An 18,052-nucleotide genomic window follows, 5' to 3' on the forward strand; every position below is an offset into this window, starting at 1 on the left:
CTCCCTCCAGCCACCTCATTCTCTGTCATCCTTTTGCCCTCCATCTTTCCCAGCATTAGGCTCTTCTCCAGTGAGTCCTTCCTTCTCATTAGGTGGCAAAAGTATCTGAGTTTCCTCTCCAGGATCTGGCCTTCTAAAGAGCAGTCAGGGTTGATCTTCTCCAGGACTGACCGGTTAGATCGCCTTGCCGTCCAAGGGAGTCCCAGGAGTTGTGCCTTTAGACCTGTACAGTCTTTCTATCCTCCTAGATTCCTGGTTCACAGCAAACCATGGTTAGTTTTTGCATCTAAATGGGGAAACTGTGGTGTATAAACTCCATGGCTTTGTAACGAACGAGAATCCATAATCCATTTCCTCCTTTGTATGGATTGTTACAGCCCATAGTTACAGCCCAAAGTGACTGAGTTCACATATTTATTTCACGTTTTTATTTACGAAGCTATATCTTGCCTTTATTATTATTTTGATAAATAAAGATAAGTAAATAAGTTAAGAGGCCCAGTGCTCCTTTTTCTTCCGATTTTGCCCGCAACAACCACCCTGTGAGGTGGGTTGGGATGAAAGAGAGGGAAAAGGCCCGGTCTTTTCCAAAACAGTAAAAGTTTCCTCACCAGATGGACACACTTTCTCTTTCCGCTTCCCTTCCGTTCCGTAGCCATCCCAACTTCATCAGCCTGGGGCTGAACTTTTTGTTGCCGGCTTGAAGAACTTCGCTTGGATCGATCAGGGACTTTGCGGTGTCCCTGAGATCAGCAAGACATATTCTTCATGTTCACCGTCTCTACGGGACGGTTTAGGTCCGATTGGACCACCCAGCGGCAAAAGTATCGGCAGCGGTCTCGGGGCATCGAGACCGCTCGTCCGTATCGTCACGATGTTGGCTCCTCCTTCACCCAGCTGGCTTTTATGCCTAAGGCAGGACTAGAACTCACAGTCTCCTAGTGATGTGCCCAGAGTCATCCAGCTGGCTTTTATGCCTAAGGCAGGACTAGAACTCACAGCCCCCTGATTTATAGCCTTGTACTTCACCACTGGACCAGATTGGCTCTCTTAAACTGCTCCTTGTTTCTCTCCTGGTTCTATCACAGTTATTTGATGAACTTCATCTTGGATGCCACTTTGGGAATGCTTCTGATCTGGCTCGGGGTGAAAACGGTCTCATGGATTGTGGCGTGTTGCCAGTGTCCCTCTCTTGTCTTTGGCGAGTATGGTAAGTCAAGGCTGCTCCTGTGGCTGCCAATTTGCCTCTTGGGAGATTGCAAGGACAAAATTGAAAAAACCCAAACAAAACTAGGGAAGGGAGGAAATTCTTTAATTATGGGACTCTGTTGCAGCCTTAAATTTATAGATCGTCCTCAGGTTACAACAGCTCGACCGTACAAAGTCACAGCGGCCACGTGATCAAAATCCCCGTGGTCATGTGATCAAAATTCAGCTGCTTGGCAACTGGTTCTTATTTACGACGGTTGTAGCATCCCCAGGGTCACGCGATTTTCCCTTGTATGACCTCCCTACAAGCAAAGTCCATGGGGGAATCCAGAGTCACGTAAGCCACCGTGCTGCTAACTTCACAACTTGCAGTGATTCACTTAGCAACGGTGACAAGAGAGGTCTTAAAACGGGGCAGAGCTCACTTTAAAAAAAAAAAGCTGTCTTTGCTTAGCCATGGAAATGTTGCCAGATGGTTCTCTAAAAACTGAAAAGGCAAAAAGGATCTTGTTTGATTTGAAATTCTCTGTCCAGAGAGCCTGCAAGATCAGGATGGTCTTTTAAATAGATCTCTAGTTGTAAAAAAAACCAAAACCCAGCAAAACTTTAGATGAAGCCCAGGTGTTCTGTGTTCGAATTCTGATGACATTTGCAGCCATGTCCCAAATGATTTTAAAAAAATACTAGCTGAATACCCATGCTCCACTATGAAACTATGTGATTGGGCTTGATAAATGGACACTTGCAGCTTGAAAATAAATGAGTAGTTACTATCGGCCTCTCCTCTCCCTCAGGCTTGCCCCACAGAATCCTCTCCTATCTTATCCCCTCTCTCCCTCAGGTTGGCCCCATCGATTCTCTCCTATCCCCTTCTCTCCCTCAGGCTTGCCCCACAGAGGCCTCTCCTATCTTATCCCCTCCTCTCCCTCAGGTTGGCCCCATCGATTCTCTCCTATCCCCTTCTCTCCCTTAGGTTTGCCCCACAGAGGCCTCTCCTATCTTATCCCCTCCTCTCCCTCAGATTGGCCCCATTTATCCCCTCCTATCCCCTTCTCTTCCTCAGGCTTGCCCCACAGAGGCCTCTCCTACCTTATCCCCCTCTCTCCCTCAGTTTAATACCTTAGCATCAGAGCTTTTTTCAGGTGGTGAGGGGGAATAGAATGTCTAAACTCCTAGCCCGTAGGCCGGATGAGTCAAGCACTGGCCACGTTCCACGCCCAAGTGGCAGTTGGAACAGAGTTCTTTTCAGGTGGGGAGGGGGAGTAGAATGTCTAACGCCTTAGCATCAGGGCGTGTTAATAATACTATAAGAAATACTAATGCTCCAATGGTCATTTTGAAAAATCTTTCTAAGCGAGCACCTAGAAGCCAAGAGGAACATATGTGCCAAATTTCAAGTTTGTATGTTTTACGGTTTTGGAGATTTCATGATGATGCACGAGTGGTTAAAATGTTATTGTTAATATTAATTGGATTTGTTTTTGGATACTTTATCTAATTTCCTTTTTAACTTTTGTAATATGTGTTGTTTTTTTTAATGTTGTATGCCGCCCTGAGTCCTTTGGGAGAAGGGCGGCATATAAATCCAATAAACAAACAAACAAACAAACAAACAAACAAGTGGTATTTCACTTTTATATATATAGATAGGCCTGTAATTGTGCTGGCTAGAAACTGCACAATTAATATAGAATAAAAATGGAGACTCGCTAAGGCTAGGCGAAAGAATTTTCAAAAGGGTTTTGTCTTACGTGGTCTCCATGTACATAAATTTACTGAAATTTTGATTTAAGAAACGGTATGAGTAATCCTCAACTTATAATCATTGGTTTATAGTGACTGTTTGGGGTGAAAGTTACAACAGCACTGAAAAAAACCACACTTACTGTTGTGTCCGGGCAGATGACGTCAGGGAGTTTCCCCTGACAGCCGGCATCTGCACTAGCAACAGCCAGGTCGCGTCTGATTGGCTAAGACGCGACCTGGCTGAGAGCGGGGAAACTCTGGCTTGGGGATTGGCTGGTTCGTCTGACAGCTTCGTATAAATAGCTGTCAGACGAACCCTGCATTGATTCTCTCCTGTATTCGTTGTTACTGTTGTGTGCAATAAAGATTGTTGGTTTCTCCTCACGTCTCCGCTCGCCTTTCGTGCCTATTTAACACTGGCGACGAAGGTGGGATCCAGCCGCTAACCCACCGAGCGTTCCATCTTGGCACGATCGTACCGGCGACCCGTTCCTGCCAGCCTCGCTCGATTCCTGAGGAGACCATGTCGGCGATGCCAACCTTCGTTCCGTTTGGCTGCGACGGGGAGACTTGGGAAGCATTCATGGAGCGCTTCGAGTGCTATCTGATAGCCAACGGCCGTCGCGATGTCCCAGACGACGAGAAGTGCAGCTTCTTCTTGAGCTGCTGCGGCACGCCAATGTTTAGCGCCGCTCGCTCATTAGCCGCCCCACAGCCAGTCCATTCTCTGGACTGGGCTACATTAACTGAGCGTCTTCAGCGCCACTACGTCCCCACACCATCCTGGGTGGCGAGGCACTACGCTTTCAGGCGTTGTGTCCAGAAGCCGGAGGAGTCGGTGAGCCAGTTCCTCCAGTCGCTTCGCACCGCGGCGATGAGGTGCGAGTTTGTCGACCTCGATCGCAACCTCACGGAGCAGTTTGTCAGTGGCGTAAAAGATCTGTGCCTTCACCGGCGGCTCCTGTCACAAGCGGACATCACGCTGACTGGGGCCATCGAGCAGGCAAGGGCGGCTGAACTCTCCGACGAGTCTATGGCGGAGATGTTCAACCTGCCGCCTCCGCCAGGCCGCACCTGCCTGGTGGACGAACTAGTTCCCTTGCCTAATGACTATCCTGAGGAGGGAGCGGTGGCGCACATCGGCCAGTCCGTTAGAAGACGCGTCCCTCAGCGAGCCCGGGAAGCTGTGACCGCTTGCCTTGGCTGCGGAGGCAACCACGACCGTTCGGGTTGCCCCTTTAAAGCCGCAGTTTGCCGCCGCTGCCTCAAGAAGGGACATTTGGCCCAGGTCTGCCGAGCGCAGCTTCCCTTGCCACAGCGACCAGAGGACGTCTCGACCACAGCCGCCGTCAAACAGCGACCTGGAGGCCGTGCTGGACGACAGCAGCAGCAGCAGCAGCAGCAGCAGCCTTCGCGCGGAGGCTGCTACGCCGTGGACGCTGACTTCCACGCCAACCCCGCAGAGTTGGCCTTCCACACGGGTGCAGGTGCGGAGCGCATCAAGGCGTCGCTCCTCATAGAGGGCTCCCCCTGCACCATGGAGGTGGACTCGGGGTCATCCCGATCCCTTTTGTCGTGGACAGAGTTCTCCCGCCTCTGTCCAGGCATCTCAAAGACCCAGCTCGCCTCTCCAGACGCAACCCTACGGGACTACCAGGGGACTCTAATTCCTACCCTGGGTTGTCACCTGGTGCGGGTGGAGTACGGGGACTTTTCGGGGTGCCTTCCCCTCCTAGTAGTAGAAAAGCCTTTGCCGGCCCTCCTGGGCCTTGACTGGTTCCCGGCACTTGGCCTATCAGTGCACGGGGTGAGACAAGTAATGGCCACGCCTCCTGACGTGGCCGACGTACTTGCCAGGTTCTCCGATGTGTTCGATGGGCAGCTGGGGGTGTATAAGGGAACGCCCATCTCTTTGAACCTAGACCCCCAGGTTGCCCCCATTAGGCTGAAGGCCCGTAGGGTGTCTTTCGCCTTGAGGGCAAAGGTTGATGCGGAGCTGGACAAGCTCGTCGCGCAGGGAGTCTTGGAGCCGGTGGATTACTCCAAGTGGGAGACCCCTTTGGTCATCCCAGTTAAGGCGGATGGGTCCATTCGCCTCTGCGCCGACTTTAAATCCACCATCAACCTTGCCCTCCAGGCGAACCCCTATCCAGTTCCGGTAGTGCAGCACTTGCTCCACTCTTTGGGGCAGGGCTGCATCTTTGCGAAGCTGGATATGGCGCAGGCCTACCAGCAGCTCCCGGTGGATGACGAGGCGGCGGCTGCGCAGACCATCGTCACCCACCGTGGAGCTTTCCGTTGCCGCCGCTTGCAATTCGGCGTTTCCGTAGCCCCGGGGATCTTCCAGAGCCTCATGGAGCGGCTGCTCCATGGGCTCCCTGGCGTGGTTCCGTATTTCGATGACGTCCTGATCGCCGCTAGCAGCCGATCGGGCCTCATCGAAGTACTAGAGAAGGTCCTCAAGCGTTTCAGGGGCTCGGGTTTAAAATTAAAGCGCAGCAAATGCTCATTTGCTGTGCCTCGGGTTGATTTCCTGGGATTCACAATTGACGCCCAAGGAATTCACCCCACCCCTTCAAAAGTAGCAGCCATCAGGAACGCCCCCACGCCTGCCTCCAAGACGGAGCTGCAGGCGTTCCTTGGCTTGCTTAACTTCTACGCGCCTTTTCTGCCGCATAAGGCGTCACTAGCCGAGCCGCTGCATCGGTTGCTCTACCGATCGGCGGCCTGGCGCTGGGGCAGCCGCGAAGCGCATGCGTTCGCGGCTGTCAAAGACTTGCTGACGTCAGAGGCAGTCCTCGTTCAATATTCGGACAAGCTGCCTTTGACTCTTGCTTGTGACGCCTCCCCCGTGGGTTTGGGGGCGGTCCTGAGCCATGTGCTGCCCAATGGCTCAGAGGCCCCCATAGCCTTTTATTCCCGGACACTGACTTCTGCAGAACGCAACTACAGCCAGATCGACAAGGAGGCTCTGGCTGCAGTGTCAGGGATTAAAAGGTTCCATGATTACCTCTATGGTCGGCACTTTACTTTGTTCACCGACCATAAGCCACTCCTTGGGCTTTTGGCAGGTAACAAGCCGACCCCTCCCATCCTTTCACCGCGCATGACCAGGTGGACAGAGTTCCTAGCTGCATACAGCTATACTCTGCTCTACTGCCCGGGCAAGCATATAGGGCACGCTGATGCCCTCAGCCGCTGCCCCCTGCCCGTTGCTGACCCCCCGACAGTGCCTTGCCTGTCGGTCTTGGCCATAGCAGATTTGGCTCTGCCACTCTCTTCCGGAGAGGTGGCCTCAAAGTCTAGGGCTGACCCTGACCTGTCTCAGGTCATGCTTTGGGTCCAAAGGGGCTGGCCTGAGGGTCCGGTGCCAGAGCACCTTCGTCCCTTCAAGGCCAGGCAGCTGGAGCTGGCACTTCACAGTGGGTGTCTCCTGTGGGGTGACAGGGTGGTTATTCCACCCAGCCTGCGCCATCAGGTGCTGTCTCGCCTTCATGAGGGCCACCCGGGCATAGTGCGCATGAAATGCCTGGCGCGCAGCTATGTCTGGTGGCCTCGCATTGATGACGAGATAGCCGCCTGGGTGGCCGGCTGCTCCCCCTGCCAGCATTCCCGTTCGGCGCCACCGGCAGCCGCTCCTAGGGAATGGGAATTGCCCCGTGGGCCTTGGTCCCGCCTCCACGTAGATTTCGCGGGTCCCTTCAGAGGCCAGGTCTTCATGGTGCTGGTGGATGCATATTCGCGCTGGGTGGAGCTCATCCTCACGAGGTCCACCACAGCTGAGGCCACGATCAGGGAACTGACTAGGCTTTTCGCCACCCATGGCGTGCCGGACGTCATTGTCTCTGATAACGGGCCTCAATTTGCATCCACCGCGTTCCAGCTGTTCCTGGCCTCTCAGGGCATCCGCCATGCCCCAGTCGCCCCATACCATCCGGCTAGTAATGGCCGGGCGGAACGGGCGGTCCGCTCGGCCAAGGAGGCGTTAGGCAGGATGGATGGGGCAGACTGGCCATCAAGGGTGGCTGCTTACCTATTGGTACAGCATGCCACTCCTTGCCCCCTGACCGGGAAGTCTCCAGCTGAGCTGCTGATGGGCCGGCGCCTGCGGACCACCTTGGATAGGTTGCACCCACTCTATTCAAGTGAACAGCCTGGCAACCTGGGGCCCCCTTCCCGATCTTTCCTTCTGGGCGATTCTGTTTGGGCTCAGGCATTCTCAGGGGCGGTTAGGTGGGTGCCTGCCACCATCTCCGCCATAACCGGCCCCTGTTCTTACAGGGTCCAGCTACCTGATGGGACCGAATGGCGGCGGCACCTGGATCAATTGAGGCGCCGCCTGCCCTGCAACAGCGACAACACCCCCGCAAGGTCGACCATCGACGTCGCTGCGCCCGAGCCCTCCAACGTTCCGTTTCCTGGTGCCCTTCCACCAGATATTGATCGCCCGGTCCAGCTGCCCAGGGCCTTCCCGTCCTCGGACGCCGCCTCCCGGCCGTCCAGTGTTGAGGGTGTGCCGCCCGTTAGGCGTCAGCCTCCCGGTTTCCAAATGGCCTTCCCCGAGTCAGGCCAGGCCTACCAAGAAGTGCCCTGCTCAAGCCCGCCTTCGGCCGCGCCCCCTCGGCCCTGCCTACCTGGGCCTGGTCGTTCTCCGTCAGGGGTGGGCCTCCAAGATGGCGCCCGGAGCTCCACTCCCTTGCGGGAGGAGCTTCGACGGACACCACCTTCCTCTCCGGCGCCTCCTGTCGAACTGAGGCGTTCTGGGCGGGTCCGGCGCCGCCCAGACTATTTGCGTGACTACGTTTGTGCGTCGCCTGCACATGCGCAGTCACTGGGGGGGAAGGAGTGTTGTGTCCGGGCAGATGACGTCAGGGAGTTTCCCCTGACAGCCGGCATCTGCACTAGCAACAGCCAGGTCGCGTCTGATTGGCTAAGACGCGACCTGGCTGAGAGCGGGGAAACTCTGGCTTGGGGATTGGCTGGTTCGTCTGACAGCTTCGTATAAATAGCTGTCAGATGAACCCTGCATTGATTCTCTCATGTATTAGTTGTTACTGTTGTGTGCAATAAAGATTGTTGGTTTCTCCTCACGTCTCCGCTCGCCTTTCGTGCCTATTTAACACTTACAACCACTGCAGCAGCCTCGTGGTCATGTGACCAAAATTTGCAAGGCTTTCCTGTATGTCTGTATGTAAATATTTTGGTGTCAGTTGCTAAATTGTTAAATTGCTCTTTCGGTTTTCCATTTAGAAACCTTCCCAGATTTGAAATTTTAAAACAAGTAATTCTGCTTAAGTTGGCTCAACAATGCAGTTTGGTTGTTTGTTTTAAGTATTTCTTAATATTTTAAATTTCAGAAGAGGTCATCAAGCATAATCGCTTTTTTTCCCTTCTCTTCATTTTTATTTCTTCTTTCGTATTTTGTATTTCAGGATTCGTAGTCTAGTAAAGCCCCACCAGGGGGCAGCAGTTCCTACCAAATAGAGATAATTTTGCAGGTCTAAATTTTCTTTGAAGATTCTGACCAAGGGGATTGGTCAGAAAGGAGCCACAGAATGTCAGCGCCTTTCCTAGTCTTTCAGGTACAGGGGGTACACCTGTAGCTATTTAGGACTGCAGTGTTTGGTTGCAAAAGGCAACTGATGGGGTGTCAGGCCAGGAGGAGGAGGAGAGGGAGGGGGAGGAGGAAGAAGACGACTGTGGGGTCCTTGATGTTCTCTGAGCTTCCTTGTTTTCATGCAGACATTTCATTACCATACTAGGTAACATCATCAGTTCTAGAAAAGAGCAGGGTTGGAGGAGGAGGAGGAAGCTGAAGGGGAGGAGGAAGAAAAGAAGGGATGGATGGATGCAGGAGGAGGAGGAGAAGGAAGCTGAAGGGGAGAAGGAAGAAAAGAAGGGATGGATGGATGGATGGAGGAGGAAGAGGAAGAGGATGACTGTGGGGTCCTTATGTTTTCTGAGCTTGGTTGATTTCTTGGTGCTGTTTCATTACCAAACTAGGTAACGTCATCAGTGCTAGAAAAGAGCGGAGTTGGAGGAGGAAGAAGAAAAGAAAGGATGTATGGGGTGGGTGGGTGGATGGATGGGAGGAGGAAGAGAATGAATGTGGGGTCCTTGATGTTTTCTGAGCTTGGTTGATTTCTTGCAGACGTTTCATTACCAAACTACGTGACGTCATCAGTGCTAGAAAAGAGGAGCGGAAGGGGAAGAGGAGGAGAAAAAGGAGGAGGAGAAGGGATGGATGGATGGTTGGAGGTAGGAGGAAGAGGAGGAGAAGGAAGAGGAGGAGGAAGAAGAGGAGAACTGTGCGATCCTTGATATTCTCTGAACTTGAGACATTTCATTACCAAACTGGGTAACACCATCCGTGCTAATTGCACTGATGGTGTTACCTATTTGGGTAATAAAACATCTGCAAGAAATCAACCAAGATCAGAGACCCCCAAGGACACCCCACAATTCCACCCAGATCTACAAATATTCTCTTCTCTTGGCATCCCCAAGCAAAGGAGCCTTCTCCAAAATAGATGGTCCTTAGACCGACAAAGTTCTCCCATGGTAGGCCATGAACTCAGCCAGCCCTCTAACTTTCTGCGGTCTCCCAGCCGCGGTGGGGTGGGGAGGGGGAAGCTGCTGTACGGCTGAACAGTGGGAAGCCTTCTTCTTCCCTCTGCTGGGAGCCAAGGGTGGGCAGGCGTTGCCATGGTGATGTCAAAACATTTCCATCACAACTGTACGTTTTGGCAGAGTTGATGGCTCCTGGATTTGTTTGGAGGGGCAACGAGAGGATGAGACTTCCCACTCCCACTGCAGTAGCTCTCAGTGGGACTTTGGTTTCAGAGAAGGAAGCACCTGGCCTCGGGGGGGGGGGATGGGACACAGATCGCCCCCCCTCCTCGGGCAAATGACGGTGTGTTCAAACAACCCAAGGAACCGATTAAGAGAAAGACAAGTCTCTTCTTAAAAACCTCCAACATTAGGTCTTTCTCTTAATCGGTTCCTTGGGTTGGACTAGAAGACCTCCAAGGTCCCTTCCCGCTCTCTTCTGATTCTGAGCCACCATTAGAAGAGAGGGGTGTCTTTGCTGCCATCTACTGGTCATATGGAGCATTGTAGAGCTTTGATTTGATAAACCAACATTTTTTCAAATTTCCCCACTGTAAGATGTCTGGACATCAACTCCCAGAAACCCTCAGCCGGCATGTCATGTGAGATTTGAGGCCTTTTGTCCAACCGTATGCGTAGTTTTTGAAATCTCTATTGTTCAGAGTTGAGCTGGAATCTAATCATTCCCCAGTGGCTTCATTTACCCAGCATATTAGCGTAGTTGAAATATTTAGATGCAATCAGCTTCAGGGTGTTATGGAAATTCAGGCATCATCTTAGCACGTTGAATGGAGCAAGCCATTTTATTATGGCAAGGCATGTCGTGGGAACATAGAAATTGATTTGTGAACCCTGACGTAGAGATCAACATGGTTTTCTTTATAAAAAGTTTTTTTTTTACATAATAAAAATTTATTTTGTGAACAGAGTGTTGCTGGATTCCCCCTTTAACATTTCCACAAACACATAATTCATTCTACATTGTGTTTCCATTATTTCCAATTTTAGCCGTATACTTTTCTTCTCATATTTAATATATATGAACAATATCATTTTTTTCCTTCCCTTTAGAAATAAATCAACTTATCCTTTCATTTCCATCTATTTTCTGTTAGCAACATATGTCTTCATATTCAATGTTTATATGATTAACATTTAACGTAATTACTTTACACATTTAGAAGTATTCATATAGCTCACACACATCCTAAATAGAACATACTATTACCTTGTTTACAATATTTCATTTCATTCCATACCATTCTGCTAATCTCCTATTCCTAAATTTTCTTTTCTTCTTTTTATATGTCTTATATCTTTTCTTCTGAATTTTTTCCATTGCTTTTCGATAAATTGTTTGATTATCTCTTCCCCCAAATTTCTCTTTCCCATCTCCCATTATTTCTCTCGTTATTTTTGGCTAATTGTAGAGATCAACATGTCGTATGAACAACCAACTCAAGTGTTTCACAGCTGAGGGAGGATTTAAACCCAGCACGTCAAGAGTCTTACACGAGTTTGGGTTGGGAAAACAGGAATCCCAGTCTCTACCATGCTGGGAGGGTTGCCAGACTGGGAGACTCCAGTAATTCATCGTCTGTTCTCATGTACTTCAAGGGAGTAATAAATCTCTAATATACTCTCTCTCTTTCTTTCTTTCTCTCTCTGTCCGTCCAAGCGGCAAGCAAAATATTTTCTCTTTAAATGGAAGTGACCTTTTCAGCTCTGATTTTTTTTTCTTTTATAAGAGCAGTGTAAAAATGGCCATTTGCTGGCCTTTTCCTCGCGGCTGTCCAAATTGCTGCAATTTTTTACCCCGCTTCCGCGTGAGGAAGTGTTTGCGAAGATTGATTTTACCCAGACTCTCTCTCTCTCTCTCTCTTTAAAGGAGGTTAATGCGTAGTTTTTGTTGAGGACTTGAAATCAACACAGATTTAAAATAGTTTTAGCGTTCGGATGAAGGACGGCTGAGGAATTGCATGAAGTTTGAGGTAACATCCTTGTGGAGAAACCCCCCCCCCCCCCCCGAAACTGTAAATGTCTATGGAGATTCTCAGTCATCCAAGGTTCCAGTTGTCCCAAAGATGCTTTTTTCAGGAGGCAACTGGACTTTCTTATTTTTTCTTTTGAAGACGTTTCGCTTCTCATCCAAGAAGCTTCTTCAGCTCGGACTGGATGGTGGGGAATGGAAGGACTTATTACTCCTTGCAGACAGCTGGTCGTTTGCGTCCTTTTACAGTCGTTGAGGCCACTTGGAGGTTTAGGCAACAAAAACGAAATGCACAGGTACAGTATAGGTGATACCTTGCTCAGTAGTAGTAACTGTGAGAGGGATCTTGGAGTCCTAGTGGACAACCATTTAAATATGAGACAGCCGTGTGCAGCAGCTGCCAAAAAAGCCAACACAGTTCTAGGCTGCCTAAACAGAGGGATAGAATCAAGATCACATGAAGTTAATACCACTTTATAATGCCTTGGTAAGGCTACACTTGGAATACTGCATTCAGTTCTGGTCGCCACGATGTAAAAAAGATGTGGAGACTCTAGAAAGAGTGCAGAGAAGAGCAACAAAGAGGATTAGGGGACTGGAGACTAAAACATATGAAGAACAGTTGCAGGAACTGGGTATGTTTAGCTTAAGAGAAAGAAGGACTAGGGGAGACAGGATAGCATTGTTCCAATATCTCAGGGGTTGCCACAAAGAAGAAGGAGTCAAACTATTCTCCAAGGCACCTGAGGGTAGAACAAGAAGCAATGGGTGGAAACTAATCAAGGAGAGAAGCAACTTAGAACTGAGGAGAAACTTCCTGACAGTGAGAACAATTAACCAGTGGAACAGAAATTGCCTCCAGAAGTTGTGAATGCCCCAACACTGGAAGTCTTTAAGAAGATGTTGGATAGCCATTTGTCTGAAACAGTATAGGGTTTCCTGCCTAGGCAGGGGGTTGGACTAGAAGACCTCCAAGGTCCCTTCCAACTCTACTATTGTATTGTATTGTTTGTCTGTGTCCTCAGGGTCACTTGAGTAGTGCAAAGCCTGAGGACACAGACAAACTTCCAAGTGGTCTCAACGACTCTTCAAAAGGATGCAAATGACCAGCTGTCTGCAAGGAGTATAAATCCTTCCATTTCCCTCCATTCAATCAGAGCTGAGGAAGCTTCTTGGATGAGAAGCGAAATGTCTTCAAAGGAAAACCAGAAAGTCCAGTTGCCTCTTGAAAAAAAAGCACCTTGGGACCTAGAAACTTTAGCGCAGTTTTTTCTCAAGTTTGACAACTTTTAGATGGGTGGGCTTCAATTCCCAAATTATGGCTTATGCCCCGTGGGGCTTGGTAGGTTGCGATCCGATCCTTGAATCACACCCAAAAGCAACTGGCAATCAGTGCAGCCTGCGAAGCAAAGGGGAAACATGGGTATATTGAGGCACTGCCCATCACTGCCAGTACCGATACTTTCTGGACCAGTTGAAGCTTCCAGTTGGTCTACAAGGGAAGTCCCAGGTAGAGCACATTGCAGCAGTCAAACCAACAGAAGAGAATATTTGTAGCTCGGGAGCTACACTGTGGGGTCTGGTCGGATTCAATTTTTTTTACTACCGGTTCTGTGGGCGTGGCTTGGCGGGCATGGCAGGGGGCGGTTACTGTAAAATCCCCATTCCCTCCCGATCAGCTGGGACTCGGGAGGCAGAGAACAGATGGGGGCGGGGCCAGCCACAGGTGGTATTTGCCATTTCTCCGAACTACTCAAAATTCCCACTCCCGGTTCTCCAGAACTGGTCAGAACCAGCTGAATACCACCTCTGCATGGTGTCCTTGATGTCCTCTGAGCTTGGTGGTTTGCTTGCAGACGTTTCATGACCCAACTGGGTAACATCATCAGTGCGTTGACACTAACCAGGGCGTCAGTGCAGTAATACTGATGATGTTACCTAGTTGGATCATGAGACCTCTGCAAGAAATCCACCAAGCTCAGAGAGCAGCAAGGACCCCCCAAAGTAGCCAAACGTCATGATGAATAGGGCTTGAGGACTTCTGACTGCTTTTACAAATTATTGAAAAATAGCTTGGGCGAAAGGTAGAATCCGGACCGTTTTTTTCTCTCACAGAATAACAAGAGTTGAAAGGGACCTTGGAGGTCCTAGTGCAACCCCTTGCTCAAGCAGGAGACCCTTATAAAATAGCATGACCGTGTCTCCCTGAAAATAAGACAGGGTCTTATTTTATTTTGACCCCCGAAATAAGTGCCTGGCCTTATTTTCAGGGAGGTCTTATTATTTTTGAGGTGCAGGAGGCGGCAAGCGTGGTCACCTCGTGGCTGCTGCTGTGTTGCAATATGTTTGGGGAGGGCTTATTTTGGGGGGAGAGCTTATTTTGGCGCATGCACTCAAAAGCCCGATTGGGCTTATTATCCAGGGAGATCTTATTTTTGGGGAAACAGGGTACAAACAAGTGGCTCTCTAGTCTCTTCATAAAAGCCACCATTTGATGGAGCACTATAACTTCTGGAGACAAGTTGTTCCACTGGTTTATTGTTCTCACTATCAGGAAATTTCTCCTTAGTTCTAGGTCAGGGGTGTCCAAACTTGGGAACTTTAAGACTTGTGGACTTCAACTCTCAGAATTCCCCAGCCAGCTATGCTATGCTGGCTGGGGAATTCTGGGAGTTGAAGTCCACAAGTCTTAAAGTTCCCAAGTTTGGACACCCCTGTTCTAGGTTGCTTCCAGTGGTGCGTTGCCCATTTGTTAACTACAGGTTCGGCTGCGCTCCTGCCCGCCCACCCGCGCGCAATGCTTCTGCGCATGCGCAGAAGCGTCCAGAAGGATGGGCGGAGCCTCCCGCCACCGTTACTACCGGTTTGCCCGATCTGGGCCAAACCAGGAGCAACTCAAGTGCTTTGGAGAATAGGTTGAAACCCCCCCTCTTCTTTGGAGCAGCCCCCTTCTCCAGATTCTGCCACATCCTCTATCCCAGACTTTGTTATCATCAATTGTTAAGCCTGGGGGCGTTACGTGACAGGTGCTGGTCTGTTTGAGTTCCAAAGTCCCAGAGCATTTTAGCTTCTACTTTTCCTATTACTTAGTTGTATTTTGCGGTCCCACCCTTGCAGTCTTATGTATAAACAAAATACCAGTGTAACTACAGTAGACCTCTCAATTATATGCAATCAACTCGGTGTCGAGGCTTAGCAAACATACTCGAGAGTAGTTGCTTAAGAGTGGGCGTAATTTGGCGTACCTTGGGGTTAGTGGAATCGTTTGTAATGACTGGTTTGTGAGTAACCGTTGTGAGAGCTGCTGATGAGATACTTGTGCAAAGCAACTCTCTGGGGGGGTAGCTGGGTGGGTGGGGGTTGGCATTATTTGAGATCAAGAAACAGGGTAATTGGGTCAGACAGTTTAAGAACCATTGGCATAGATCAGGGGTGTCCAAACTTTTTGCGAGGAGGGACAGATTTGGTGAGGTGAAAATGTGTGGGGCCGATCATTCAGCCTGACATTCTTTGAACCCTTAACATTAAATGCGAATTAACTACCGTATTTTTCGGAGTATAAGACGCACCAAGATTTTGAAGAGGCAAATTTAAAAAAAAGTTTTTGCACTCTCCCACGAAAATGGGCCTTTTTTAAAAAGGGCATGAATAGCCTTTAAGAGGCTTCTAGAGTGCTCCTGGGGGCTGGGGGGGCAAAGCAAAAAATGGCCCGTTTTTTGCTCATTTATGCCCTCCACAGCCCCTAGGAGCACTCTGAAAACCTCCTAAAGGCTATGCACAGCCATTTTGGTGAAGGGGGCAGAGTTTTGGGAGGCAAAAAATGCTGTATTCAGTGTATAAGATGCACCCAGATTTTTAGCCCCTCTTTTTTGAGGGGAAAAAGATGTATCTTTATACTTCGAAAAATACGGTATTTTATGAAAGACTAAACAAATAACTCCAGTGGGGAGAAGAGGCTGCGGGCCGCTTGAAATTTGAAAAAGGGCCGCATTTGGCCCCCGGGCCACACTTTGGACATGCCTGGCATAGATGGTCAATTCCTATGCAGGAATTGGGTATGTCTAGTCGAATGAAAAGGAGGACTAGGGGGGGACGACATGATAGCAGTCTTCCAATATTTGAGGGGCTACCAGAAAGAAGAGGGAATCAAGCTAGTCTCCAAAGCGCTTTAGGGCAGGACAGGAAATAACGGATGGAAACTAACCAAGGAGAGAAGCAGCCTAGAATTAAGGAGAAATTTCCTGACTGAGGACAATTAACCAGTGGAACAACTGGCCTCCAGAAGTTGTGAATGCTCCGTCATTGGAGGCTTTCACGAAGAGGTTGGCAGGGCACACGGGGGCATTGCGGTATGGGTGTGGGTATGCGCTGTTGCGCATTTCGGCACCCGAGGAAAAAAAACATTAGCCATCACTGGTGTAGGTTGTATTTTGGCATAAAAGAGAAAAAAACCCGCAGCATTCTTTTTAAAAACCTTAAAATCATTTGCTGGATAGGTTTCTCCTTCTCTTAAGCCTAACTAATAAACAATCTGCAGATGGAACTGACTAAAAATACTTTGCATGTTCTCGGAGGACAAATCCATCTTTTCCTCCCCAACATTTTCCAATTTGAAGCTGCTGTTCCTCCTTTCTCTCTTTCCTCCGTGGAGCAATCTTGGACAGAAAGAAATGAGAAAATAAATATTTCCAGATTTGTGGATTGGCTGAATTCTATTCTAGCTCAAGATTTTGTTAGGTTGCTAAATTCCCTGGGAAGAACCGGTTTGGCTCTCTTGCAACTCGGCGCTGGGAATTTGTACGGCATCTAAAAAAAAAATCAATAAATTCCTTACAGCCTGAAGCATTTCTTAAAAGCCATTCTTGAACATTTAGGCTGAGATTATTGGTGAATTTGTAAACGTTGGGGCCACAACTCCGCGCTGTTTGCTTATAGGTAGTCCTCGACTTATGACTGGTCACTTAATGACTTAACGTCCATCTGGACAATGAATTTGCTTAACGACCTCTACGTTGGCTTAAGGCTGTAAAAGTGGGTGCAACTATATGGAGATCCAGTTAACGACCAGAACGCCTTACAACTGTAATTCCAGGCTGAATTTATGGTAGTACGTCGAGTCCCCAATTGTGCTACAGAGAAGTGCAACCTTCCCAGCCAGCTTTCGACAGGCAAAGCTAACGGGGGAAGCCAGATTCGCTTAACAACTGAATGAGTCACTTAACAACGGCAGCGATTCGCTTAAAACAACTGGGTCCAAAAAGGTCTTAAGTGAGGCAAACTCACCAATAACCCGGCGTTGCCAGGGTATTTATTTATAGGGGGAAAATGTCCATACCAAACATAATTTCTAATGTTGGATTTTCCCCCTTACCAGAGGGAGCCCCCTGGTGGAGTATTGTGAAGCTGTTACCATAGCAACTCCATTGCGCTACACAGTAGAAGCCATTTTACAGCAGTACAGTAGAAACCATTTTAAGGCACAACAGGCTGCATCTTAACGGAACACACACTCCGAGTGGTCTTAGGGGTGTCTTACCCCCACAGTATTTGTTTCCAGAGAGTAAGTCATCTGTATACCAAGTCGGTTGAAATTGCTCAAGGAGTTCCAGAGTCATGCTGGAACACACACACATACACTTATATATATTATTAATAATGCACTAATGGTGATAACAATGATAACCATAGTAATAATATATTCTTTACCAATCATAATACATTATTTACTTATACATAATCATCTTTCATCATTTACTTGCACATAGTAATAATCTTTTATCTTCTAATTTCTACTTCTATTATCTAACTGCTGATAATAGTTAATTTTTCTGCTTCGGCATTCGTTTTTTGTGTTGCTTTTAGCCCACTAAAATCTTTTTTTTGGGAAGAAGGGCCGGCTGTCATCGGCCCCATCCTTGTTCTGCAGGGCTGACCTTCACGTCCTCAGAAGCCTCCGTCCGGTGTTACGTTCAGGCTGGCCTGTTTGTTTGGCTTCGTGGAGAACTTGCATGCCATCGCATAGCTGTTCCTACGGAGACACCCCACAGGCGGCTGCAGGTGGGCAGCTCCCCCTCTTGGAAAGGGACGCAGCTTTGGTGCAAGTCAGAACCCACATCTGGAAAGGCTTAGCTGAACAGCTGGGAGCCTCTGAAAGCTTTTGCGGTTGTTGTTGGTGGTTGTTGTTTTTTTATTTTTTCAGTTGGCTAACCCGTTTTTCCCCTCCAAGGATTTTTCCGTGCCAGATGGAAGTAGATTAGGAGCGTGAAAGAAAAACAAAACGGAGAAGAAAAGGAAGCAATTTATTTGGAAAAGGAGGCGATGGGGTGGGGGTGGGGGCTTCGAAGGCATTTAATGCAAAGCGCCCCACACATCTGCTTTTTGGACTAGAGGCAGCTGTAGTGTGGATTTATCATGCATTCGTTTAGAACTTAGACCAGTGGTGAGTTGCAGGCGCTACGCCCCGGTACGGGCATTCCAGAGCCTGCCCGGAGCACCGGG

The 18,052-nt window shown here is 49.1% G+C and overlaps 1 protein-coding gene across 2 annotated transcripts in view; it reads left to right on the top strand.

Annotated features, from left to right (window-relative positions):
- Window positions 1–18,052, top strand: part of LOC309394496 (store-operated calcium entry regulator STIMATE-like) — a 37,382-nt gene that overhangs the window by 5,400 nt on the left and 13,930 nt on the right. For both annotated transcript variants that reach the window (XM_081957727.1, XM_081957726.1), the window contains exon 4: window positions 1,089–1,210. In XM_081957727.1, coding sequence (XP_081813853.1) covers window positions 1,089–1,210 — 122 coding nt within the window. The remainder of the gene's footprint in view (window positions 1–1,088; window positions 1,211–18,052) is intronic.

This window comes from Natrix helvetica, assembly GCF_964273705.1.
Source record: "Natrix helvetica genome assembly, chromosome: 6".
Lineage (NCBI taxonomy): Eukaryota > Metazoa > Chordata > Lepidosauria > Squamata > Natricidae > Natrix > Natrix helvetica.